Source organism: Tenrec ecaudatus, chromosome 12 (genome assembly GCF_050624435.1).
Source record: "Tenrec ecaudatus isolate mTenEca1 chromosome 12, mTenEca1.hap1, whole genome shotgun sequence".
NCBI lineage: Eukaryota > Metazoa > Chordata > Mammalia > Afrosoricida > Tenrecidae > Tenrec > Tenrec ecaudatus.
In genome coordinates, this window is record NC_134541.1 from 69315645 (window position 1) to 69338850 (window position 23206).

The following is a 23206-nucleotide window of genomic DNA, read 5'->3' on the forward strand; positions in this document are numbered from 1 at the left end:
GGGTGCCTGAGCCACACCATGATATTTTCATTTACCTCATATGCATGTGAAAGTTGGGCATTGAATAATGGAAGACCAAAGAAGAATCAATGCGTTTGAATTGTGGTGCTGGTAAATAATATTGAAAGTACGATGGACTGCCACAGGATAAACAAATCTGTCTTGCTAAAAGTGCAACCATAGTGCTCCTTAGAGGCAAGAATGGTGAGACTTCATCTTATATACAGTACTTTGGACATGGTGTCATGAGAGACCAGTCCCTGGAGAAGGACATTATGCTTGGTAAACTAGTGGGACAGTGAAAAAGGAGGTAGCCCCTCAAGGAGATAGAGTTGCACAGTGGCTGCAAAAATGTGTTCAAACATAAAAGTCATTCTGAGGATGGCACAGGACTTGGCAGTGTTTCCTGCTATTGTGCTCAGGCTTGTTGTGGGTCAGACCTGACGCAGTGGCATCCAACACCAATAATAACAAGATGCTTCCATAATTTTGTCCCCTGTATGATATACTGGATTCATGTAGATATTTGCAGCATGAATAAATGCAAATGTAGAAATATCTACTGTTAAACTTCTATATATTTTTTGTGAATTATAATTTGGTTAAAGTTCACTGAAAAAATTCATTTACCATTGAACAATTCATATATGTATGTTTCATCTTTTTTGGGGGGTGTTTGCATTTATTTAAAATTTTTCCCTTTTTTAAATTAAATATTTTATGTTTAATCATTGACATTGATTACAATTCCCAGAACAGCACTCCTCCTCTGTGTTTACCATATCCCTTCAATAATTTTTTGCTATCCCATCCTGTCTCTAGGCAAATACTGATATCAGATGGTATAGTTGATAGTTCTGAGTATGTTTCTCCTGGTGTTATTGTTCTTTATCATTGGCTGAAAGTTGAGCCACAGGGGTGAATTCAGGTCTGGTCTTGAAGAGTGGTCCATGTATCAAGGACCATTGTCTTGGGGCTTTCACCAATCTCTGTCACACCAGCAATGTTGATGTTATTTTATGATTTTTTAGTTTTGCTCCCCATTTTCTCCCATCTACACAGTACCTCTTCTTGTGATCTCTTTCAGAGCTGTCAGCTCCAGTAACCAAACACCATCTAAAATTTCTGGTCTTACAGTGGTAGAGATTGGGGTTCCATGGTTGTTGGACTAATTGTTAGTTTGCATTTCTGAATTACTGTTTTATTTTTTCTTCTGGATTGGGAGAAACTAGTAGTTGTACCCGATTGGGCCAATCATAGTCTTTTAAGATCCTATTTGCAGCACCTTAGTTGGCCACCCAGTCTTGTAAGATCCCGTTTGTAACTCAACAAAATAGGACATAGAGCAATAATTCAGTGGATTGTTATGTCAATTGACCCTAATGTGTGTTTACTATGTTCGTGAATATATGTATAGTAATTTCCTGTCAAACCTGTATATATTCATGGCATAGTATGAATAATTCATTGTCATTGATTACACTTTTTATGTTGTAAAACCATTATTGATATCCTTTTCCAAATTATTCCACCACTATTAACATAAACTCAATGCTCTCTAAGCAACAACTCTTTCTCCTTCACCCAGAATAACCATTGGTCAAGTTTGGTTTCTTTTTTTAAAAGTAGTTTTCTTGATATAGTATTTCAATGTAATGTAAATACTATACTTACACTTCCGTGGTTAAATAGTTTTTTAAAAGAGTTGAATATACATCACCACAATCAGTTCTAGTGCTCCCTCCCACATTCATTGTTTGTCCCCCCCCCCCCGATTCCCTGATTCTCCCCACCCCTCACCCTGCTAAACCATTGCGTCAGTATTTGTCTGTATGCATCTACTCTTTCTGTGCTTCATAAACTGGGAAACCCAATAAAAACAAAACAAACAGCAAGAAGAAAATAATAATATAAAGATAAAAATGCAAATAAAGCACCTGAAAAAAAATACGAATAAAGAGTAAGATAGACAAGAGCACCGTCAACATTTAAAAGGCCAGGGAAGAAGTTTCTGTTTGTGGAACAAGCAAGCAACACTAGAACCTCGGGCAAATTCAGGAGGGTCCAGAGGGAGGCCAGCTGGCCAAATATCATATTATATCACGTTTGATCTACCACAATCAAGTTTACAATAGTCTCTGTCTGGTAGTAAAGCCGTTCAAGTCTCTTGCCTGTGACTGGAGGGAATCTGCTAGAAGCTTAATCTGACTAGATGCTTTGCAGACGGATTTGGGCTCCCACTGTCCTCCATTGCTTTCTACAAATTGGGTAGTCATAATTTAAGCTCGGATACTTTTCCCTTTGTCATATCAAATGTCTGTTCTACATCAATTGATATGATCATGTGTCTCTTTTTCTTTGTTTTATATATGTGATTGTTTTTCTAAGGGTTGAACCAACTCTAGTGACCTTGGGCTGCTAACCAGAAGATAGTTCAAGTTCCCCAGGTGCTCTTCAGGGGAAGATGAAGTTCTCTGCCCCTGGACAAATGTAGTTTTGGAAACCTTGTAGAGAATTGCTCTGAGTTGGAATTGCTTGGCAGTAGGGTCTGATTTTTAAATTTTTGTTTTGCTTACCTGGTGTGGATCCTACTTGGTCATATTGCATTAATTTTATTGAAATATTCTTGGATTCTATTGGCTAGGATTGTGTTGAGAATTTTTATGTCAATGCTTATGAAAGACATTGGTGTGCAATTTTTTGAATGCTGTCTTTGCCTGGTTTTGTTGTCAGGGTTATGATTACTTCAGAGAGTAAGTTTGGGAGCATGCCATTCTTTTCTAGGTTCTGGAATAGAGGGGTAGAATTTGTGTCAGCTTTTCTTTGAATGCTTAGTAAAATTTCTCAGTGAAGCCAGCTGGGCCAAGGCGTTTTATTATTTTTTTGTGAGAGGTGGGGGTGTGAGTTGAGAACTTTTCAAATGAACGATCTGATCAATTTCTTTGTTTTGATTGAACTACATGTCTCCATTTTGTCTAGGTTTTCAAATTTGTTGGCTTACAATTCTCCATAGCATTGTTATTACTCTTTTTACTTTGGTTGGTTCTGGTATGATAGCACCTGTTTAATTTCTTATTTATGTTATTTGCATTTTCTGCTTCTTTTCCTTTCTGAAACTGGTCAGTGGTTTGTCAACCTCATTAATTTCTTAAAAGCTGGTTCGGTCCCAGGTTTTGGCACCAAAAAAAATTCTTAAAAGCACCAGCTGCTAGTCCTACTGATTCTTTTGTTTTCTGTTCCTGCTTGAATCTTATTTCTTTTCTCCTGTTGCCTGAAGGGGTTTTTTTTTGGGGGGGGGCGGTATGGGGAGGCTGTCCTTTTCTTAGAGATGCTTGGCTAAGGTGTTGGTTTGGTTATTTTTTCTTTTTCTGATAGATGTGTTTACTGCTGTACAGTTTCCTCTAAATACTACTTTTGCTTTGTCCAGGATATTTTGCTAGGACCCCTGCATTGTTATGGGGTTATGCATCGATTGGGCTGTTAACTGCAAGGTCAGCAGTTCAAAACCACCAGCTGCTCCTCTGGAGAAAGACTAGGCTTTCCACTCCTGTAAACAGTTACCGTCTTACTCCTGTAAACAGTTACAGTCTTACTCCTATAAACAGTTACAGTCTTACTCCTGTAAACAGTTACAGTCTTATTCCTGTAAACAGTTACAGTCTTACTCCTGTAAACAGTTACAGTCTTACTCCTGTAAACAGTTACAGTCTTACTCCTGCAAACAGTTACAGTCTTATTCCTGTAAACAGTTACAGTCTTACTCCTGTAAACAGTTACAGCCTTACTCCTGTAAACAGTTACAGCCTTACTCCTGTAAACAGTTACAGTCTTACTCCTGTAAACAGTTACAGCCTTACTCCTGTAAACAGTTACAGCCTTACTCCTGTAAACAGTTACAGTCTTACTCCTGTAAACAGTTACAGTCTTACTCCTGTAAACAGTTACAGTCTTACTCCTGTAAATAGTTACAGTCTTACTCTTGTAAACAGTTAGTCTCAGAAACTCCCGGGAACCGTTCTTCTTCTCTGTCCTCCAGGGTCACTCTGAGTTGACATTGACTTGATGGCAGTGAGAGAATATTTTGCTATGTAGGTTTTCATTTTTATTTGACTTGAGAAATTGTTATTTCATTAAAAATTTTTTTTCCTATTACCCATTGAAGCCTACTGTTGTGGAATAAGCTACTAACAGTTACTCTTTGGAGAAAGATAAGGCTACATGCTTCTGTAAAGATTGTAAGTTTTTGATAATTTAATTCCTGAGAACTCTTTCTGGTTCTTTGTTGATTCCTATAAATTGGTCATGTTTGAAGGAATCAGTGTTTTTTTTTGTTGTTGTTGTTATCTCTATGAGGGCAGTAATGATAGATTTTTCTGGGAAAAGGAACTTCCCTTTGCATTTGTTTTGATTTTTCTTTTGTGTATATTTGTTTTAGTCTCAGAGTTTCTTGTTGAGGACTGTCCTCAACTGTCTACCATACTTGGGTATCTTTTCATACTTAAAAGTGAGGCTCTCAAAGGGTGGACGTTTCCTTTGGGCGTAGGGATTGTCTCGTGCTTCATCACATTGTAAAGGGACAAGTTAGAACATGGGCATTTTCTCTGGAGACCTTACGTGTTGGTACGCATCTGCATGCCTTTTGTGGGAGGCAGTATTCCCAAAGAAAAGTCCTTTAAACACCTGCTTAAGGAATATGAACCTGGCCGCCAGAGTCCTGGGAGGATTCAAAGAGGAAGCGAGAGGACTTGGGTGAAGGTGTACATTTGTTTTCTTTGTTTTGTACATTTATTTTCTTTGAATATTGGCTAGGTAGGCAACCTTCCATGGTGGTAAGAGGACAATATTATGCATTAAGGCTAAATATGCTGCAAAGATTATTATTTTTTCTTATGAAATGGAATTAACTGGAGAAACATTTTTAAAAGATATTGTTGAACAGTCAATATTGGACTAAATATTAGGTTTTCTCACTCCGACAGTGGTATTGACTCTAGGGGGGGTGGGAGGGGGTTTGTTGTCTGAATTTATTTTCAAAGCTCAAACGATTTTGTTCTGCATCCCTGAAGACACACCCTTTACCAAAGTCAGACAGAAAAAAACAGTTTGATACATGGTATGCTCCAAGAGAAGGTCAAAGTCTTCTCTCAATTCTGAGAAGTCACTTGGCAGATAATTTTTCCTACAGGAGGCTAGTTCAATTTATTAAGGTGGAAATAAGTAGTACTTTTAGCACACAGAGAAATTCAACCCAAATGACCTGCCTTAAAGATTGTGTTTGTCTTGTAGCTTTCCCATTTTTTTCCTTTCTGCCCATCCCAGCTTCCCCATTATTATAGCCTTTTTGTTCCCATGCAGGATGGTAAAGGAGCTCACTATGGCAATTTCTGTGTCATATAATGGGATTAAGAGATTTTATATCTCTAAATGCTGTAATTTTTTCCCCAAAACTCTTTCTCATTACTGCTGTCTCTTTATTTCCCCCTCAGGTGTCCATTCTGTGCACAAAAGATTGTCCTGCACACTGAGGGAAACCTAGTAAGTGATATGTGTAGAGGAAAAGGTCACTTGTTGAGAAGGAAGCCAAGATCGTGGAGCAGAATAGGGCCTGGTAGGATTGAAAGAAACGCCTAAGGAGGATGAAGAGAAACGAGAGCATCAGAACCAATAAAAAGCGAGAGAGGAAGAAAAAAAAAGGCCAAGGACCGAGGGTGATGGTCGTGAGACTCAAAAGTTAAGGAATCCGCATAAAGACAAGATAGGGAGCCACAACTTTATTGGGAGTGCTTCCATCTATCTATCTATCTATCTATCTATCTATCTATCTATCTATCTATCTATCTATCTATCTATCTATCTAATTGTGGTAAATATATATGAAACATACAGCAATTTTTATATTTCTTACATGTACAATTTAGTGACATTGTCTTTTTATTTTATTAAAAACACTTTTCAGTAACAGGCTTATTAGATTTAAGAAAATATAGAGTGTATAATTTCCCACAATAGCAGGAACTCACAGTAGCTCCTGCAGGCTTCTAATTGATTTTACAGTTTCTCTTTACTCAAACTTGACAGGTCATATCTAAGAGGAGGGAAAATTCGATCTCAGAAACTGCCATTTTGGCTATAGCCCAGGCTCATTAATATTTGAAAAAAGCAGAAGGTTTTCCTAGTCTCTCCCACCCTGCATTTAGCAGGAAATTCAAAGAGAGGAGGGAGGTGATGTGGTTGAAAGATATAATATTAACAGTAAACATAATGAAACAGGCAAAATTTCAGAGAGCACAAAGATCCCATTCTTTTAGATTAATGTCCAGATGCCTGCTGGAGAATGCTTTTAAAAAGAAACTCAAACTTTTTTGGTTCCCAGTGTGAGCCTGACTTCTACCAGGGAAGCCTCTCTGTCCTTAAGCAGAATTCCGCTCCATTATTATAGTTGTGAACAAGCTATGGCGCTCCAAGGGTGCATAGTAGGGGGCGCAGTAACCAAGCAGCTACCACCGGTGGTAGGCTTGGCAGAGAGAGCAGCATATGAGTTAGAAGCAGAAGTAAAATCACCATCTGGCACAGAACCCCCAAGTGACTCCATTACCATCCACTACTACCCCTTATTCACATGGAAGGCAGATGACCATTATGATCTATTTGATTATTTAATTTTTTTCCCTGGTTTTAAGCCAATTGAGATAAGTGGGGATCTGTTTGGTTAGAGATGTCTGCAAAGGCAGGGCTCAAAGAAGGGGGGAGTGTCTAACATTACTGGGTACTGTTAGAAGTAGGAAAGAGAACTTCCCAAGGGATGTGTAACATCAGTCTGCCAGCTACTGCAGAGCAAGGAAAATTAGTTCCTGGTTGAGAGTTGACTCTGCTGGGAGACTTCCTAGAGGCACTTCTTACCAATCCCCTACATAACTTTATTTTATATTAAAAAAAAATCAATTTTGGGCCTTGTACAACTCTTATCACAATCCATACATCCATCTATTGTGTTATGCACATTGTACATTTGTTACCATCATCATTTGCAAAACACTTTTTTTCTACTTGAACCCTTGGTATCAGCTTCTCATTTTTCATTCTCCTTCCTCTACCCTTCCTCCCTCATGAACCCTTGATAATTTATAAATTATGATTAGTTTTTCATGTCTTACACTGATTGACGTCTCCCTTCTCCCACTGTTCTGTTGTCCATCCCCCAGGGAGGGGGCTATGGTAGATCATTATGATTGGTTTCCCCTATCTCCCCCCACCTTCCCCTTCACTTCTCAATTTTGGTCCTGAGGGGTTTGTCTGTCCTGGATTCCCTGTGTTTCCAGCTCTTTTCTGTACACATGTACATGCTCTGGTCTAGCCAGATTTGTAAGAAGAATTGGGATCATGGTAGTGACGGTGGGGAGGAGGGGCGCATTAAAAACTAGAGGAAAGTTGTATGTTTCATCGGTACTCTACTGCACCTTGACTGACTCGTCCCCTCCCCGTGACCCTTCTGCAAGGGGATGTCTAGTTGCCTACAGATGGGCTTTGGGTCTTCACTCTGTACTCCCCCTAATTCACAATTATATGATTTTTTGTTCTGGGTTTTTGATGCCTGATATCTGATCCTACTGACACCTCGTGATCACACAGGCTGGTGTGCTTCTTTCACTACATGACCTTAAAATCAAACTTTGGGACACAGACAATGTGTTAACTGGGTTACTGGCTTAATTTGTATAGGTTTTGAGCAAAAATGCCACAAGATATTTGGAATATGGCTAAGAATTCCAGATAGGCTGTAATCAAGAGCATCATCGTCTTTCTCTCCTAAAACTCTCTTGTCTACTCACTGTTTGCAAAGGATAATAAGAACATCTAGAATTGGAATATAATTGAGTTAGCAACAAGTATAGGGGGAATCTATAAAGAGAAACACTGTTGTCTGGAGGAGCGTTTCTGCAGGATAACTTTATACCAGAGGTTTTAACTCTGCCTGTACATTGCAATTACTTGAAGTGCTTAAAAAATACTGACACTAGGACCCCACTACAGACCAGTTAACTTAGAAGTGCTGAGGGTAAGCACTGGCATTTGTGTTTTTCCAAAATTCTTCAAGTGATACGTATGAGCAGCCAGGACTGAGAACCACTGTTTTCAACGAATAAAGCTCCTGTTTTAGACGCATGAGTAAGCTTCTAGAATGTAGGTCGTTGTGAACTTTGAGAATCTTACTTATGATTATGAAATTTTGGAGACACAAAGAAAACAGGCTACATGGACCTCCTCTTGGTGGATTTTTTGGGGTTGAATTCATCCTTCAGTCCATGTATTCAGGATACTCAGCAGCACACCCTGTGCCAACTCATCACACACTCTATAAGCCACAGTGCCACACCTGCATTTCAGAAGCAGGTATTCCAGCATTTGGTCTGGAACAACTGGCCCCTTAAAAGTCCAGTAAAATAAACCTGAACATAAACACCCTGACTGAAATTCCCAATGTACCCTTGCTGGACGGTTACATTGTAGCATAATCCACTTGAGTAAGTTCCTTGTTCGCAGGAGAATGGCCTGTCAGGGAGTTAAAGATGAGTAGGTCAGAATGGAGGTGACTGTGCATCCTGCATCATCCTTCTCTCATAAAGCTGGGCTCAGTTGTGTATACTGTATGATCAGGGTACGTTTGTGATTTGATGGAATTCTGGACACCTCCTCAGCATCTCTTCACACAATGGATGGCATGTGTGGTCCCTCAGCCAGTATCACCTGGCTGAGAAAAGCCACGGCGAGAGGGAAGCAAAAGCTGGCAAATGGTCTTGCAGAATTCCATTTCCTCCCTTCAGATCCATGATAAAGATGAAGAAGAGTTCAATGAGAAGAGTGAAAATGATTCTGGCATCAATGAGGAACCTCTACTTACAGCAGACCAGGTAAAAGCATCTTTCTAGATTTTTCCTTGGGACTTTTGTTTTTCTGATCGAGAAAAAGTGTAAGGGAGCACATTCTTTTAAGGCGGAAGAGAGACACATGAACTCGCGGTGACTGCCTCCGATGAAGAGGATCTTTATTAAGGGATTTCATTTCTCCTTATGTATTAGCTCCCAGATGCTAGGATGTGACTGCGGCAAACGGGTAGCAATCTCTGGCACTTGGGTGGGTGCCATTGTTTGAGAACTGCCAGAGACAAGCCCAGTGTTCATTGGCTTCACCCCCTGATGGAGCCAATAATTCATTGACTTGAAGATACCTAAACAAGGGTCTCAAATAATCGTCCTTCCACAATTAGGAATAGTTGAGGAAGCTTTTGCATGACAAATGTGTTCTTCTCTTTTAAAAAAAGTTATATTGGCATCTAACTCACAAATCATACATTCAAGAATTCAATCACACTGAGAAGAATTGTACAGTTATCCCCACAGTTTTAGAACATTTTCTTCATTCAACAAATGTTTTCTTGTATTTCATAGAACACTGAAAATGTTGATGCATCTGTCCATGTAAATATATATAATGCTTCCCATTTGTTTGAGTTAATTATACTTTGGGTTTAATAATTTTTATGTAGAATATTGTTGATACCCTAGATTCCTTATTATACAAAGTTCTCAAAGTAGCTCTTATAAACCTGCACCCGAGCCTTTAGTGCCAGAAAAGGCTCATTAGAAGAGGGAATGCTGCCATATTTGTTGTAAAAAGGTGGAATTTGAGATGGGTAGAGGTTAAGAGGTTGAAGGGAACTTGATACAATCAGATTTCTTAAAAGGACAGGAGATAATAGATGCTATTGTGATTTGCAGAGGGACATAAAACTTCAGCTCATACCCACTGCCTCTAGTTAGTTCTGATCCACACGGCTCCCAAGGCTGGAATCGTTCCCAAAGCAGACGCCACATCTTCCCCTGCGCTGTGGCTGGTTTCTGTTAGCAACTGATCACTTAGCTGTTGTACCACCGGGACACCTCTGAAGGGAAATAGAACCTCAGAAATGTAATGATATCACTCTGACATAAAACTAAACTTGGCCTTAAAATTGTGAAGGCAGGTTGTTTCATTTGGTTGAAACCTATGAAATGGGTTCCCTTTGTCCAAGTCTAGGCTTCCCCTAAATTTGTGACTACAGATAAAAAGCCTTGCAAATAAAAATAGGGGTTCTTTTTTTCCCTTTTAATTATTTTTATTGGGGACTGGTACAAGTCTTATCAGAATCCATCCATCCATCCATCCATTGTGTCAAACACATCTGTACATTTATTGCCATCCTCATTCTCAAAACATTTGCTTTCTTCTTGAGCCCTGGGTATCAGCTCCTCATTTTTGCTCCTTCTTCCCCACCCTCCCTCACAAACCCTTGAAAATTAAAAAACAAACAAACAAACTTTTATTAGAGGTTCTTACATCTCTTATCACAATTCACACAGTCCTCCAGTGTATCAAGTACATTTGCACATAGCCTCTTCCCACTTGAGCCCCTGATAGCAGCTCCCCATTTCTTCCCGCTTCCTCCCCCGCCAACCCTCCCTCACAAACCCTTGATAATTTATAGATTATTTTTTCATATCTTACATCTTCCTTACATTGCCCCTCACCCACTTTTCTAGTTGATCCTTGTGATCAATTCCCCCTTTTGCCCCCCTCCCCCACTCTCCCCTAATCCTCCTGGTATCTCTACTCTACTTGTTGGCCCTGAGGGGGTTTATCTATCCTGGATTCCCTGTGTTGCGGGCTCTTATCTGTAGCAGTGTGCATGCTCTGGTCTAATCTGATTTGTAAGGGAGAATTGAGGTCATGACAGTGGGGAGAAGAACGCACCAAAGAACTAGAGGAAAGTTGTGGGTTTCATCAGTGCTATACAGCACCCTGACTGGCTTATCTCTTCCCTATGACCCCTCTGTGAGGGGATGTCTAATTGTCTACAGATGGGCATTAGGTCTTTGCCCCAATTCACCTTGGATATGGTTTTATTCTGGGTCTTGATGCCTGATGCCTGATCCCTTAAAACCTCATGATTACACAGGCTGGTGGGCTTCTTCCATGTGGGCTTCGTTGCTTCTCAGCTAGATTGCTGCTTGTTTATTTAATAGCCTTTAACCTCCCTGGTGGTAATCCCGAGTGTGTCTCAGGGTAAATGTTAATGGTGTATTAAAGTTTATTATACCTGGACTGTCTACTAGAGAGATTTAAATGAATAATATCTTAAGAATTACAGGCCTACAATATAAAACAACAAATTTTATGTAAAACAATGTACCGCTTTGGGTACAAAATTACTGACATAATTAGACCGCCAGGGAGGTTAAGACCCCAGATGATATATCTTTTGGTAGTTGGGCACCATCAGCTTTCTTCACCACATTTGCTTATGCACCTAATTTGTCTTCAAACACTTGGTAATTTATAAATTGTTATTATTTTGTCATGTCTTATACTGTCCAAAATCTCACTTCACTAACTTTTATGTTGTCCATCCATCAGGGAGGGGGGTATTTGGAGATCTTTGTAATCTGTTCCCTTTTTCTACCCCACCTTCCCTCCATCCTCCCAGTATCGCCACTCTCACCACTTGTCCTGGATTCCAGCTCTGATCTGGACCAGTGTACATCCTGTGGTCTAGCCAGATTTGTAAGGTAGAATTGGGGTCATGATAGTGAGGGTGGGTGAGTAGGAAGCATTAAAGAACTAGAAGAAAGTTGTGTGTTTCATCGTGGCTACCCTGCACCCTGAGTGACTCCTCTCCTCCCCATGATCCTTTTGATAGGGCTTCTTCTAAAGAAAAGGTCGTGAGTTCTGTCTTATTTGTTCCAACCCAATATGAATCAAGAAACTCACTCTAAATCCACAGTTTAGTGACCTCTAAGCTTAAATTCATCACAGCACAGAGAACAGACAAACATACCAATATATTCTTGCCACCAAACTCTTCTACAGATTCACTTTCAGAAGTGACTTTTGCTTATTCCATTTTGGTTATCTTTGACCTATCAGTGCACCTTTATTCATTTTGGAAAATCACATTTATACCCTCAACTTGTAGGAACTGTCCACTGTCAAACATCTCGATTAGAGCTGGGCTTCTCCTCTATATTCTGCTCTCCAGACTCTCCTTTTAACATTCTATTATAATTTGTTGCTGCGCAGTTTCAATTTCTGACTAGGTCAGTTCTGGAGACCTCACTTTTTCCCTCTGTGTAAGTGTCCCTCATTTCAAATGGTCCTGGCAACAATTTGTTTTTCTAGGCATATGCATTGTTGCAATTAATGGGCAGGATTTGGCATTCGATTTAGATGGACCTAGTATTTTCCCACTCAGGACTAAAGTGCTCAGCAAATGGAGGTAAATGGTCTCTTCCAGGCAGCTTTGCTCTGTTTCCTGAAAGAGTAGTTGATGGAAGCACTCATCTAAATGGAGTTCTTGGAAGCGGCTGGGCACCAAAGAGTGCTTTACATTAAAGAAAGTGTATGTATAAAGAAATAAAAAGTTGATGTAAAAAGTATTCAGTAGTTATGAGGTGACTGCATGATGTTAGGAGTTCTATAGACATCAAATTAGCAGTTTGCTTTCAAATTAGCAGTTTGCTTAGTTGACCAACCTTCAAGCCAGAATGTCCCCCTCGCAGAGAACAGAATCAGCCCTGTCTTGTGTGCCTTCTCCAGGTGATTGAGGAGATTGAGGAAATGATGCAGAACTCCCCAGACCCCGAGGAGGAAAAGGAAGTTCTGGAAGAGGAGGATGGGGGCGAGCTCTCCGCCCAGGCAGACACGGTCTTCCTGCAGGAGATGCAGGCCTTGACACAGACCTTCAACAACAACTGGTCCTGTGAAGGTGAGGACCCCAGGGGGCGTGTGTGTGAGTGAAAGCTAGTGTGTGAGTGCGTGTGTAAAACACCCGCACAGACGGCCACTTTACATGTGCCTAATAGAATCTCCATGGCTATTGCAGAAAGAGGCTTATGAATCGAGCCTGTTAGCAGCACCTTTCTTACTTGATTTCAGTAAAGAAGCAAGATTAATACTCGAAAAGAAAAGAAAGTAAAAACAATTAAATCATAAAACTAACTCAAAACAAGATAAAAACAGAATACGTAAGTAGTAGAAACTAAAGCTACTAGCCAACACCAGTGAGTGAGGATGCTTAAATTAATGGAGGAAAATGAATATAGGAAAAAGCCACAAGAGGAAATGATTGCAGTTCATAATTTGAGAGTGCTTAGAATATGGGCAGGTCAGACTTTAAATGCATATTTTTAAATGCATAATCTTATTTAATCCTCACATCAACTCCATCAAACCAACACCAAACCAAATTTGTTGTCATTGAGGCTGTTCCAACCCAGGGTGACGGACGTCATGTGTTACTGAGTAGAAATGCTTTATTGAGCTCTTAGAGCTGAAGTCTCTATGGGAGAAGATCACCAAGCCTTCCTTTCAGAGCGTCTGAGTGGGTTTAACCAGCCAACCTTTACATCAGGGTCAAGTACAACTCTTTGTTCTCCCTGGGAACATACTTGGATGGAGACTTAGGGAGGAGTCTCAGTTCTCAGTTGAAGGGCACGTGACAAAACCTAAGTGGTGGAGCCAAAATTGGAATGCAGGGTGGGAAACATCATAGTCCACACACTTAATCACTGCTTGGTATGAAACTCTTGGACACTGGTTTATAGTAAATATGATCAGGCAAAGTAAACACTGCCTGACTCAGAACAGCCAGTGCACAGAGAGGACCATATGGCTGGCCCCAATACGAGGCACAACTTCCCTTACTGAACCATAGCCCTACAGGGGAAAACACTGGAGACACAGTGTGGGAATTACGCCCAATCTGACCCCACCACACCAAGGCAAAACACTAAGGGTGTGCAACAGAGCAGCAAGGGGAGAAGAGCAAGGAAGTCCCGAGGGAATATCAAAAATAGACTTTGGGGCCAAGGCATAGCACCCCATCAGACTTGATTGGAAAACACTCCTAAAGATCAACAAACAGACCTAGAACTATTTACAGGCTTTTTTTTTGGTCATTGGTTTTTGTTGTTGTTTTTGTCTTCTTTTATTGCTTTGCTCTGTCTTGTTTTTGTGCATATTAGTATCTCTTCAGGTCTATCTAGATAAGATAGGCAGGATAAACAATCTGGAGGAGAAAAGAATGGGACCTATGGTTCCGGTTCCGAGGGGGACATGGGAGAGGGGAAGGTTGGGGAAAGGAAGTGATGTAAACAAACTCAGGGACAAGGGAACAAGTGATCCAAAATTGGTGGTGAGGAGGGTGTAAGAGGCCTGGTAGGGCTTGATCAAGGGCAATGTAACTGAGAGGAATTACTGAAACCCAAACGAAGGCTGAGCATGATAGTGGACTAGAGGAAAGTAAAAGGAAATAGAGGAAAGAACTAGGAGGCAAAGGGCATTTATAGAAGTCTGAATACAGGCATGTACATATGTAAATATAATTATATATGATGATGGGGAAATAGATCTATGTGCATATATTTATAGGTTTAGCATTAAGGTAGGAGATGGACATTGGGCCTCCACTCAAGTACTCCCTCAATGCAAGAACACTTTGTTCGATTAAACTGGCATTCCATGATGTTCACCTTCCCGACATGATCTCTGAAGGCAAATATGTGCATAAGCAAATGTGGTGAAGAAAGCTAATGGTGACTGGCTATCAAAAGATACAGCATTAACGTCTTCAAGGCTTGAAGGTAAACAAGTGGCCATCTAGTTGAGAAACAACAAAGTCCACATGGAAGAAGCACACCAGCCCCGTGACCACGTGGTTTTGAAGGGATGAGGTACCAGGCATCTAGAGTAAAAAAGTCATATCACTGTGAATGGGGAAGTGCGTGGGAACCCAAAGCCCATCTGTAGGCAATTGGACATCCCCTTCCAGAAGGGTCTTGGGGAGGAGATGAGCCAGTCAGGGTTCAGTGTAGCAAGGATGAAACATACAACTTTCCTCTAGTTCCTAAATGCTTCTCTCCATCCCCCCCCCACCCAGTATCATAATCCCAATTCTACCTTACAAATCTAGCTAGACCAGAGGATGCACCCTGGTACAGATAGAAATGGGAAACACAGAGAATCCAGGACAGATGAACCCCCTCGGGACCAGTGGTGAGAGTGGCAATGCCGGGAGGGTAGGGGGAAGGTGAGGTCGAAAGGGGGATCTGATTACAAGGATCTACATATAACTTCCTCCCTGTGGGACAGACAACAGAAAAATGGGTGAAGGGAGACGTTGGACAGTGTAAGACATGACAAAATAATAATGATTTATAAATTATCAAGTAGGGGCAGGAAGGGAAGGGAAAAATGAGGAGCTGATACCAAGGGCTCAAGTAGAAAGCGAATGTTTTGAGAATGATGAGGGCAACAAATGTACAAATGTGCTTGACACATGGATGTATGTATGGATTGTGCTAAGAGTTGTATAAGGCCCCAATAAAATGATTTTTTTAAAGAAAACACTGGCTGGAGTATGAAATAGTAATAAATAATAAAACAGGTAATACAACCAAGGGAAATTCGAGCATAAAAATTTTAATCTGTAGTGATAATGATTCCACAAGTTATAGAGAGTTGGAAACAATGGAGAGAGAAGGTGGGTTGGTCCATGTTCAGGCCGAAGTAAGGGCTAAACCCACTTGTTGACTCGGTGTGAGGCTAAAATTGTGCTCCTTGGCTTTTGGTGACTGATTTCTTGGAAGTAGACTGCTATGCCTCTGGGTAGACTCAAACTTCTAACCTCTTGGTTAGCTGCTGAGTGTTTTAACTATTTGCATCATCAAGCAACTACTAAACCGTAGAGGCCTGATCTGAAGAGCTGTGGCCGAAAAGCAAGACTCTGTGGCTCAGGACAGGGCCAGGGGTCAGCCAGCAGCAGGGCTGGACTTGGGTGGTGGCACAGCTCTGGCAGAAGAGCCCTTTCCGTCGCAGTCCCAATCGTGCCATCCTCGGCCGTACAAAGGCCCCAAACATAGTTGCAGTGTGCAAGAGACTCAGAAAACAGCTGAAGCACAGAGTGACATGGCAAAAACAGAAGGCGGGCAGCTCTAAAGAGGCAAATAAAGGGGAAAATTGAATCAAGGCACATAACCAGGCCCCAGCTAAAAGGAAAATGGATTCTGCATTAATGGCAAACACTCACCACTAGAAAGGGACGCCTTGGAAAACATGCCTCCCTCCTCCGACCAGGTCCAGATGCAGATGTCTCAGGGACAAGAATTTGAACTAGTGGTTTCCAGTGATAGCAAGCCGTAGAACACCTGGTTCTAGCTAGGTCTCATTTTTGAGAACACGTTGCTGTCTTCCAGACGCCATATTGTGTTGAATACTTGTACCCTGAGGCCTGAAGAGAACCTTAAGTCTCTCTCTCTCTCTCTCTTTCCCTGTCTATATGCGGATGTTTACTTATTTTAAATGATTGCTGAGAATATATATATAGATCACATCATTTGCCTACTTAGCACTTTTAGAAAAACCATTTAGGGACAACAATTACACTCATCATACTGTGCACCCATCACCAACATCCGCTGCCTATTTTTCCATCGTCATAAATAGAAACTGCATGCTTACTAAACACGACTTCCTCCTCCTCCAGCACTCTGATCCCGGCTGCTCTTGTTGGTGAGATCTCGATCAGGTCTTGGGAATAAACACAACTTCTGTATTGCTCTTCAGCATAGAAACAACAACAACAAACGCCTCTTGGTTTTGTCTTTTTTTGCTTGGCTCTTGACCCATTTCACAGGAGGATTGTTACAGAGACAAAGGCAAAAGAAGGGAGGGCAGAACAGGGATCAAATAAATGTGCTCATCGTTTTGTGGACAGGGCCCACGGCCTTTTCCAGGATCTGTTTCTTCTTCCTCCTTGGTTGCCTGAGGGTGGCGCTCTCCTTTGCAGAAGGTCCCTCCCCTGCTAGCTTGCCTCCCCACTGGTGAAAATCTCTGTGGGAACTTACAGATTCGAAGGGGCCGCCCTCGAGAGAGCCCCATCTCTCATGCTGGCGGCACCCGGTGGAGGCTGGCTTGGATGCCAGCGCTGCCCGCAGGCTGGTTTCTCCCCGCAGGCCTGAGACACATGTCGGGACCAGAGCTGGCCGGGCTGCTGGATCAGGTGGAGACGGCCATCCGCGACTTCTCAGAGGAGCTGGTGCTACAGCTGGCCCGCCGGGACGAGCTGGAATTTGAGAAGGAAGTGAAGAACTCCTTCATTACGGTGCTTATCGAGGTTCAGAACAAGCAGAAGGAGCAGCGAGAGCTCATGAAAAAGAGGCGGAAAGAGAAGGGACTGAGCCTGCAGAGCAGCCGAGTAGAGAAGGGAAGTCAGATGCCACTCAAGGTAGGTGAGCAGTCCAGGCCAGTCCTGTGTCCAGCCCTGAGCCCAGCTCTCGGCTGCCAACACAACTCTTGTCAAGACTCTTTACAAACAAACGTTTATTGAGAAGGGCCGGTGAGCAAAGTATTAAGAGAGACAGCGGAATCACAAAATGCATTAGCCTTCTCTGGGTCCCCAAGACTCATGATCTAACTGGGAGAAAGAATCAGGACATAAGTATTAAGAAGTAATTGAGCAGGTGATGTGTCCTCTGTGGACAGGACCTTAGAAGGTGGGGTGAAGGTGGATCCTGTTGAATGGGGATGTGCCTGAGGACTTTGGGTCAGAATTTCGGTGTTGGCATGGCTTATTATCTCGACTCAGCTAGTTAGGGTCTGTGTAGAACATTTCCGGGGTTGGAAATTATCAGATGCCTTATCGGTACATCGAGAGTTTTCTTCACCAGGAAAGCTCAGCGGGCTCTCTGGAGGCAGTCCACCGCACACCCACTGAGTTGGCCCTCTTGTTGTTTTGTGGTGGAGCCCTGGTAGCAGAGGGTTGTGCATCGCACTGTTAACTGCTAGATCTGTGGTTTAAGCCTACTCTTGTTTCATGGAGGACGATGCGGAGGTCTGCCCTGTAAAGATTTAGTCTTGGAAAGCTGAAAGGACAGTCCCATAGAGTCATTAAGAATCAGGATCAACTCGATGGCAGAGGGCCGCAGGGAGGGGTGTTCTGCTCATGGATGTGGAGTCGATTTGGGCTCCCGATGACCCCATGTGTGCAGAGTAGCACTGGGCCATAGGGTTTTCAATTACTGTTGCTTTTCAAAAGCACGTCGCCAAGCCTGCCTTCCCAGGTGCATCTGCATGGGTTTGAACCAACAAGTTTGGGACTGTTGTTGTTAGGTGCTGTCGAGTCAGTTCTGACTCACCGTGACCTCATATATAAAACAGAACTAAACACTACCTGGTTCTGCGCATTTCTTACGACGTTATGGTTGAGCCCATTGTTGCAGCCGCTGTGCCAATCCATCTTGTCGAGGGTTCCCTCTTTCTTTGTTGCCCCTCCACTCTACCAAGCACGGTGGCCCTTTTAGGGGCCAGTCTTTCCTGACAACATGTCCAAAGCAGGTGACATGAAGTTGCACCATCCTTGCTATGGAGCATTTTGGCTGACAGTTGAGTATTTAACCATTTTTACCAGCCAGGAACAGAATTGACAAACCTTTCCCAGATAAGGACAGGTGTTTCTTCTAACCTGGCCTTCCTAGTCACTGAACACTTAAACCCTCCCCTCCCCATGCTCCCACACCACTGTATCGCCATCGGTTCACGTTTTAATGTATGGCTTTGTATTTCTATTTTTCTGATGGCAGATGAAATGAGGAAACCGGGGAAAAGAAAGGGGTCTTCGAGACAGTCTTGAGAATATACTCTTTATTTTTTTCTAGTGCTGTGCTTTTATTTGGGCTCAGGTTCAGGTCTTACCTTTACTTTCACGGAATGCTGGGGCAGGCACCTGGGGTAGTTTCGTTACTGGCCAGCCTGGGCCCTTTCAGGAGGACACAGATGTCTCTGGGGATGGTACCAAGCAGGAATCGTTTGCCTTTCCTGAGTCTCTCTCTCCTCTCCCTCAGCGCTTCAGTATGGAAGGCATTTCTAACATTCTGCAAAGCAGCATCCGCCAGACTTTTGGCTCCTCAGGGACTGACAAACAGGTACGATGGGTCTCTTCGCTTCCAGCCTCTCACATCTGGGCCTCACTAACAAAGAGTGGGGATGACGAATTACTAAAATTATCTGAGCATTTGGGGAAGGGGAGTCCTAAGACTTCCTTCCACTCTTCAGAAGTTTTTAAGAAAGTGTCTTTTTTGTGTGCTTGTTTATTTATTTGTTTAACTAAATACTTTTATTGGGGGCTCTTACACCTCTTATCACAATCCATACATTCATCCAGTGTGTCAAGCACATTTGCACATAGGCCGCCATCATCATTTTCAAAGCATTCTCTTCCCACTTGAGCCCCTGATATCAGCTCCCCATAAGTGTCTTTTTAAAGATAAACATTTTTTTTTGAGCTGCAATACTCTAGAGTGTGGGCAAATGTAAAACTCGGCATGACTCACACATCTAACAAAATCGCTTTCCGAGGAAAACCTATGAAAAGGGAATCCATGTCATGATCTATCCCATTCAAGTGCATACTCAGCTCTATCTACTCCACTGGATTCTCAACGGGCCTACCACGCCTACCTTTCAGCTGCTCTGCTCTGACTGGAACTCACACTTTGCCACCTTCTTGTTGGCTCCACTTTAGTTTATAACTTGCTTGCCTGAGAATCAGCCAGCATTTTTGGTATTTAATGTAGTATTAAAAGCTTTCACCGAGTGTCTCTTTTCTACTTAGCTCTGCTGCTAGGTCTTTGGGTACATGAATAAATAAATCATGAGTCCTGCCCTCATTCAATTTATAATCCAATAGAGATGGTAGGCGTTGCCTATACTAGTGACACGATCAATAGAATTACTTTCTGCTTGAGGTGGGGGGGTGATTTATAATATTCTCTGTCATAAAATGGCATTGATGGGCTCTAAGGTGAGTCAGAAACACATGTAAACCATAGATATATGAATGCATATGGGGTTCACACTTAATTGTAGCCTCAATCTAAGAACTATTAGTTCTTATGATTTGGCCCAGCTTGATGTGTGAGCTCATGTAAAGACCACTGAAGATATAGATTCTACAGCAAGGTGTGGTGAAGAAAACAGATGGTCCCCAGTTATCAGAAAGACTATCCTCTGGTATCTAAAAGACTTGTCTTCAAACAAGCAGCTGAATACTTTCTTTTTGATGGAGGTTTTTCTAAGTTTTGTCGAATCTTTTTTGCTTCCTGTTTGTGTTTTGTATGATTTTCTGTATCTGAAATCCAGGATCAGTATGTAGGTAGAAACAATTACTGGATTGTTAATTGCCTACGAGGATGGAGGGAAATGGGAACTAACAATGAGTAGGAGAAAAAAATGTCCTGAAATGGATTATGGTGATGATTGCACAAATATTTTTAATATGAATGAATAATTAAATTGTATGATGTGTAAAGTATACGCCAATAAAACTAATGAAAAATAGAAGGGTTAGAGAGATGAATATACCTAGATGGAGGCTATGTCAAGAAGCAGTAGCCTCATTTTTTAACCTTTTTATTTAATAAAGATTTCTATGGTTCTACAGCAACAACAACAAAACCATACTACCATAGAGGTGGTAGGTGTGTAACCTGTCGATTTGCGTCTGTGAAATCAGTGCATGTGTTCTAAGTGTCAGAATTGTAGAAGTGTAGTGTGAGGAGTGATTTTGGGCAACATCTCACCCAGCCTTTTCATGGAAGAGGCCACACAGCTACTGACAGAAACCAGCCTAAAACATATGCCTCTCAATCCTGCGTGTGTGGCGCTCTTCTCATGCAGCACCCAAGGATACCGTGCAATCCTCCAAGGCTCCAGCTGGAAGGGGCCTTGATAGCATAGTGTGGAACCGCATGGCTGCTAACCAAAGGCTGGCAGCTTGACTTCACCAGCTGCTCCATGGGAGAAAAATTGGGGAGTCTTCTGCCATACAAATTACAGCTCTGAAAGCCCTGATGCGCCCTAGTGATGTTAGTGGTTACATTTTGGACTGCTAACCACAAGTTCAGCAGCTGGAAACCACTGATGGCTCTACTTTCAACTCTTGTACAGAGTTAGTGTCTCGGAACCCCATGGGGACAGTTCTATCCTGTCCTGTAGGGTTACTACGGGTCAGAATCGACTTGATGGCAGTGAGTTTGGTTTTTTTCTTTTCTCTTTAATGTGGACACTATCAGCAGCCCTGGTGGTGTCATGGATTATGCATTAAGTGTCAAACCACAAGGTTATCAGTTCAAAACCAAGCCACTCTGCAGCAGAAAGATGCCGTTTTCTGCTCCCATAAAGATGGACAGCCCCAGAAACTCACAGGGGCAGTTCTACTTTGTCCTATAGGGGCTCTATAAATTGGAATTGACTAGATGGCTGTGAGTTCTTTAAAATTTTTTATAGGGTTGCTATAAAGAGCCCTACGGAGCTCTGATGGTGTGGTGGTAAGTGTTGGGGTGCAATCTGCATGGTCAGCAGTTCAAAACCACCAGCAGCTCCTGGGAGAAAGGCTGGGCTTTCCACTTCCATAAATGGTAACAGTCTCAGAGACTCACAGGGCGTCACTGTGAGACAGCATTGACTGCATGGCAGTGAGGAAGGAGCCCTGGTAGGGTACTGGGTTATTTGTTGGTCCGCTCTCTCAAGGTCAGCAATTTGAACTCACCAGTCACTTCAAGGGAGAAAGAAGAAGCTGTCTTGCTTCTGTACAGATTTATAGACTCGGAAACCCAAAGGGGGCAGTTCTGCCCATTTCCACATGGCTGCTACGAGTTGGATTTGACCCGATGACAGTACATTTGGTAGAGTTGCTATGGGGCCCAGTCAATTCAATGTCAGTGGTTTCTCTCCAGTGTGGCATTCCTTGATTGTCCTGCTGGACCTTAAAGGAGTCCTGGGTGCATAAGTGTTAGACTGATAACCACCAGGAGAGTTGAGGCTTTCTGCTTCTATAAAAATTTACAGTCTCAGAAAGCCTACATAGGGTGGCTTTGAGTCAAAATGAACTCAATGGCAGTGATTTGGTTTTTTTAAAAAACAACGGGGTGCTAAGTTTCCGGTTCTGTTGCAGAAGCATCTATGGCCAGCAGAGGGAGCAAATCCAACCTCTAAGACTGGGCGGAGAGGAGGCTCTTTGCCTGGCGTTTTTGACAAAGGAGACAATGAACGATTCATTGTCAAATGTACTACAAAGATTAAGGAAATATAATCCTCTTAAAATGTCCTCTGCTCAGAGCTTGAAGAAGAAAAATCTCACCAGAATTCCTAAATCACCACAAATTTTCTAGTATGGAAAAAATGTAGAAGCTGAAATGGAGAAATTTTCGCAGGCTATTAGAACAGAGTCTTACTTCTAATGAGCTTTTTCCTGAAAATGGGCTGGGTGGAGGGGTCCTCCTATTTCAGCCCGCGAACGCCATGTCTTCTTTCTCAAGCCCTGCTCCTGTTTCTCTTGTAGTATTTGAACACAGTCATCCCGTACGAGAAGAAGGCTGCTCCCCCATCAGTAGAAGACCTACAGATGCTGACCAACAGTGAGTTCCCAGGGACACCTAGCCTGCTCCCCGCGGCACCCCTGCCTCCGCCTCCACCTCCACCTCCACCTCCACCTCCACCTCTCAGTTGCACTCTTGAGGTTTCCAGGTCTGAGATTTCCTGAGGGCCGATCTAGATGGTTCAAAACGTTCCACATCATCTCATCACTTCCTTTTGTGGTGACTCCCAGAGCTGCCTTTCCGTTCCCCTATTCTGTAAGCAAAGACCCTTCCAGAATGAAGGAGCTGTTGAGAGGCCGGGAAAGAGCAGGACGTGTCTGGGACCCTCTTTGTGTTTGCCTGGCAGTAACCAAGGCGGTCAGAGTTTGCTGCAGCAGCTCTCTGTCCATGAATTTGCCTAGTCTGTGCTCTGGTGGTGCTAAGCATTGGGATAAGCCTTGGGCGACTGACTGCAAGGTTGGCAGTTCAAACCTCGCAACACCTCTGTGGGAGAAAGAGGAGGTGTCAGCTCTTGTAAAGACTGGCAGTCTCGGGAACCCTGGGTAGAGTCGCTCTGAGGAAGAATGGACTCCGTGGCCGTTGGTTTGGTTTAATGTGTGGTGGTCGTGTCATGGAAGCAGGGATCTCAGCCAACAGGACCTGCTCTCGCTTTGATGAGGTCGCAGTAGGGCTAGGTGAGGTGGGGCAAGGCTGATTGGAAATCATGGACTCTGGCTTCCCTTTCAAGAAGCGACTGACTT

General features: G+C 42.6%; 1 protein-coding gene across 3 annotated transcripts in view; it reads left to right on the forward strand.

The window, feature by feature from the left end:
- The window catches only part of FEZ1 (fasciculation and elongation protein zeta 1), an 80791-nt gene that overhangs the window by 41794 nt on the left and 15791 nt on the right, over window positions 1-23206 (forward strand). For all 3 annotated transcript variants that reach the window (XM_075564124.1, XM_075564123.1, XM_075564125.1), the window contains exons 4-8: window positions 8823-8909; window positions 12631-12799; window positions 17046-17317; window positions 18933-19013; window positions 22430-22505. In XM_075564124.1, coding sequence (XP_075420239.1) covers window positions 8823-8909; window positions 12631-12799; window positions 17046-17317; window positions 18933-19013; window positions 22430-22505 — 685 coding nt within the window. The remainder of the gene's footprint in view (window positions 1-8822; window positions 8910-12630; window positions 12800-17045; window positions 17318-18932; window positions 19014-22429; window positions 22506-23206) is intronic.